The following is a 5,000-nucleotide window of genomic DNA, read 5'->3' on the forward strand; positions in this document are numbered from 1 at the left end:
ACACACACACACACACACAGAGATGACACAAGCACACACTCAGACACCCACACACTCACAAAGGCACATACACCCACATATAGCCATATACCCACACTTACATTCTTCTCTCACCACACACACACACACACACACACACACACACACACACACACACACACACACACACACACACACACACACACACACACTCACAGGCGTACACACACTCACTCACGCACATACACGCACACACGGACACACACACACGCGCACACACGCACGCAAACACGCACACACTCACACACAAACAAACACACTCACAAACAAACACACACACACACACACACACACACACACACACACACACACACACACACATCATCATCATCACCCACATGTGACAAGGTCGTCAGCAACATGTAGGTCACGCCTGGTCGATACCCCGTGCGTCAGGGTGGCGGCAGCGGCCCACCACCACCTTCACCATCATCACCGCCGCCACTACCTCCGTCATGAACCCTGGGGGCCACTCGCCGCGTCACTGGGACCTTCTTAGCTGTTGCCTGTCCCGTGAAGAATAGTAGATTACAGCACACATTTGTTATGGATCTCAGCGGAGTTTTTAATGTAAATTTCTTCATCATTTCAATTATGAATTCATATAAACGTTGCAGGATTAGAGGAGAAAAGATGTGTAAAATTGATCTTTGAGCTTTATGATTTTCTGTCTAGGATAAAGCAGGTGAACTGTAAGCAACTTGACTGCGCGATATGAAGCAAATATTTATCGATTTTTTGTCATGTTAAAGTAACTGGTCGTGAAGGAGAGTGTAAGGCAATGAAAAGTGCGCCGCGAGAAGAAAGAGAGGTTAATGATGAGCCTCGCTCACATGATTCCCCGGCCGGGTGGAGATATTTGGGTGTGTCTCCTTTCACGTGTAGCCCCTGTTCACCTAGCAGTGAGTAGGTACGGGATGTAAATCGAGGAGTTGTGACCTTGTTGTCCCGGTGTGTGGTGTGTGCCTGGTCTCAGGCCTATCCGAAAATCGGAAATAATGAGCTCTGAGCTCGTTCCGTAGGGTAACGTCTGGCAGTCTCGTCAGAGACTGCAGCAGATCAAACAGTGAAACACACACACACACACACACCACGCTCGGCTCACAACAGAGAGGGTGCGGGTTCGAATCCTGGGAAGCGGCGAGGCAAAAGGGCAAGCCTCTTAATGTGTAGCCCCTATTCACATAGAAGTAAGTAGGTACGGGATGTAACTCGAGGGGTTGTGGCCTCGTGTTCCCGGTGTGTGGAGTGTGTTGTGGTCTCAGTCCTACCCGAAGATCGGTCTATGAGCTCTGGAGTCGCTCCGTAATGAGGAAGGCAGGCTGGGTGACCAGCAGACGACCGTGGTGAATTACACCGCGTAGTGTAGTGGTTAGCACGCTCGACTCACAATCGAGAGGGCCGGGTTCGAGTCCCGGTAAGCGGCCAGGCAAATGGGCAAGGCTCTTAATGTGTGGCCCCTGTTCACTTAGCAGTAAATAGGTACGGGATGTAACTCGAGAGGTTGTGGCCTCGCTTTCCGGTGTGTGTTGTGTGTTGATGTGGTCTCAGTCCTACCCGAAGATCGGTCTATGACCTCTGAGCTCGCTCTGTAATCTGGAAGACTGGCTGGATGACCAGCAGGCGACCGAGGTGAATTACATACATACACACACACACACACACACACACACACACACACACACACACACACACACACACACACACACACACACACACACACACACACACAAATGGAATTACGTCAGTAGTCCAGGGTCTGGAGGACCTGAGCCTGCAACAGGTGTTTTTCTTTTTCCTGTCTCAGAAAGTGTCAAACAGGGAAGACGTTAGTGAGTGTGCGTTATTCGCACACTCAGGCCAGAATAAAAATAACTTTCAAGATTTACTTTATTAATCCCTTTTGCTTTTAAATATATGGGTTTAAGCATTCGATTTATGGATCAATAATTTGTCGTGAGTCGTAAGGTTCATTCTGAGACTTTGAGAACGCAGGTGTGAGGAAGGGGCGGAGCTCTGGCAACAGGCATGACGCAAGGGGGCGGAGCATTTCCAGTGGCTTATATATATTGGCGAGAGGCGGGACATGGCACTCGGGAGGTAAGAACTTGACGGTGACTACACGCTAGTAGCCGCTCAGACCGTCAACACTGAGACGCGGGGAATTTGTTGCTTGTCCATCCTTTTACTGAGCCCTTCACCATGGCCACAAACAAGCTCTCCATCAAGTTCCGCAGCATCACGTATCCTAATAGTGAAAGCTCATCTCAGAAGAAACAACGAGGAAGATTGCAAAGAATGCCAAGTTTTGACTTCACCGTGAACGAATCAGCGGCCTCGTCGGCGGCGGCGAAGGCGTCCAGCACCAGGAGGGAAGTGTCGGCCGAGGGAAGGATCCGCACCAAACAGTTCCAGCATACACACTCGTCTGCCTCTTCACTGGCTCCCGGGCAGAAAATGCTGAGATTCTCAGACGAGTGTTGGTACAGTCCGCCGGGAGAACATTCAGGGCGGCCTCACGCGTCCAGCGTCAGCTGCCTCACCTCGCCGAAATCCAAGCCAGGATCTGCTATCAGGTTAAATGTCAACAGTAACGTGGAGAGACTGGTGGACTGGTCTCGCCAGTCACCCGAGAAACACTCAGTCAGCCCCAACAGCAGTCAGGACCTTGGCCATCGACACAGTCGGTCGAAGGAACGTCGTACAGACCGTGACTCAACCAACGAACGCCGTAGCCACTACGGCACCTCCATCAGTCTTCCACCTCCTGCGAAGTGCTCCGTGCAAAGCTCAACTGAAACTCCACCTACGACTCCCGCGGTGACGACTCCAGAGGCTCGAGGACGACGCTCCCAGTTCCGGAGGGCGTGGTCGTTGTTCTCTCTCGCCTGCGACAAGGAAGTAGAAAGAGAACGACGGGAAAAATCACCACAGCAGAAAATCCTGAGACCCCCAACACGCCACTTCTACCGCAGAGGACTGTCGGGCCTCCCCATCGAGTGCTCCACCAGGTATCTAGGGCTGGCCTACTGATTTTCAGCCGAGGCGGACCCGGCGGCCCGCCCCAGACAGTGGACGAGATGAACTTTGGTGATGCGTAAACTCGCGTTTTGCAAGTAACGCTTGTTTTGTGGACCGTTCGCGGCCGTGTGACGACACATCGAATACCATGGAGTGGTGATGGTATTGTTACTCATAGCGCAGACACGCTATGGGGGAGTGCTTATCTTACGGCTGAGCTGCGGTGAAGTTCGTGAAGTGATTTATGCCTGTGTCTTCTGGAAAGATTTAATGGCGATAAGATCATTTTTTATGAGCAAGTGTTACGCTGGCGGTATATTGTTGTGCTCATCTCATGCCAACTGATGGCGTGAGCTATAACATAGGATATAGATTTAAAGTCTCTATTTTCTCACCTGCAGAACACACCCTATGTGTGGACGGGCAGTTGACGTGCAGCAATATATCGTTTGGCTGAAAGCTATACCTGTTGTCGGGTACGGCTGGCCAGGGCTGACCACATGCCGCACGGAGTGTTAGAATTATCTTCTATTGTCTCCCGTGGGTACTAATTGGTCGCCAGCTTTCAAAGTGGCCTTTCCTTATCATGTCGGCTTCGACAGGCGAGCTGTGCTTTGCCTGCAAGCCTCGTGTGCTGCTGTCTCCCGCTGCCTTTGTGTCTGCTCCCGCTGAATGTTTCTAACGATTTTTGTACATAATTTACTATAAATGAATAAAATGCAGAATATATATATAAATATTTTTTTTCTCTTTCCATTATTCTCTTGTAACCATTAGCTAAAAGTCATTGGCAGAAGACATAAGTTGACACGCACACACACACACACACACACACACACACACACACACACACACACACACACACACACACACACACACACACACACACACACACACACACACACACACACACACACACACACACACACACACACACACACACACACACACACATGGAATTGAAGGAAAAATGCCAGTCTATAGAAAGAAAGACAAAGAGAGAGAGAGAGAGAGAGAGAGAGAGAGAGAGAGAGAGAGAGAGAGAGAGAGAGAGATACTCAAGCTCATCAATAGGGGGCTGGGAGATGAGCTGCGCTGGGACCGTGGACGAGTGGAGGTAGGAGTTGCCTGTATCGCTACTAGCACGAGGAAAGGAAAGGCGATATGGAGCGTAAGAGGACCTGGCGTGCATAACATCCCTGAAGTTATGGACAATAATTGGAAATAATATCGACTGTGTGTGTCTGTGTGTGTGTGTGTGTGTGTGTGTGTGTGTGTGTGTGTGTGTGTGTAAAGGTGATGGGTTCCTTGAAAGCTAATAAGGGTAAAGGTAAAGGAGGTAAGCAGCGACAACAGCAGCACCAACAGCAGAAGCAGCACCACCAGCAACAACAAAAGCAGCAGCACCAGGTTAAATGATGTTTGAATAGCGTGTTCTGTACGACTGCCGGACACGTGTCTTGAAGCGTTGTGTTGTTTTTTTTGTTGGTGTTGGTGGTGATGATGGTGATGGTGGTGGTGTTGGTGGTGGTGGTGATAGTGGTGACAGTGGAGGAGAGCTGATGATAATACTATTTTCTTCTTACTTGTGGTGGTATTAGTGCTAATGGTGATAGTGATATACAGTAGTGATGGTGATGGTGATAGCAGTGTTGTCTTTGTTGTTGGTAGTAGTGGTCATGATAGTAAAAATGTCGTCGTTACTCTTGTTATCATTAGTGATGGTGTTATATAATACAAGATTATAATTGCAGTGGTGGATACATAATAAAACACCGTAATCAAATGGAATGCTCTAACTACTGATTGTGGCGGTGTCAAGTTATGGTACAGAAAGGCCTGCCATCTATCCGTTCTCTACTGTAACAGGGGGAAATATTGCGTAAACGGACACTTATTCATGGAGGATAATCGCTTTTTTTTTTAGGGGGATGGTGATT

The 5,000-nt window shown here is 49.2% G+C and overlaps 1 protein-coding gene across 1 annotated transcript; it reads left to right on the forward strand.

Annotated features, from left to right (window-relative positions):
- The first annotated feature begins 2,115 nt into the window (after positions 1-2,115).
- On the forward strand, positions 2,116-3,791 carry LOC123518611. Its single transcript, XM_045279508.1, has one exon. The coding sequence runs from the start codon at positions 2,242-2,244 to the stop codon at positions 3,070-3,072; it is 831 nt and encodes a 276-aa protein (XP_045135443.1). The 5' UTR covers positions 2,116-2,241; the 3' UTR covers positions 3,073-3,791.
- Positions 3,792-5,000: the final 1,209 nt, after the last annotated feature.

The sequence above is a fragment of the Portunus trituberculatus genome, chromosome 44 (genome assembly GCF_017591435.1).
Source record: "Portunus trituberculatus isolate SZX2019 chromosome 44, ASM1759143v1, whole genome shotgun sequence".
NCBI lineage: Eukaryota > Metazoa > Arthropoda > Malacostraca > Decapoda > Portunidae > Portunus > Portunus trituberculatus.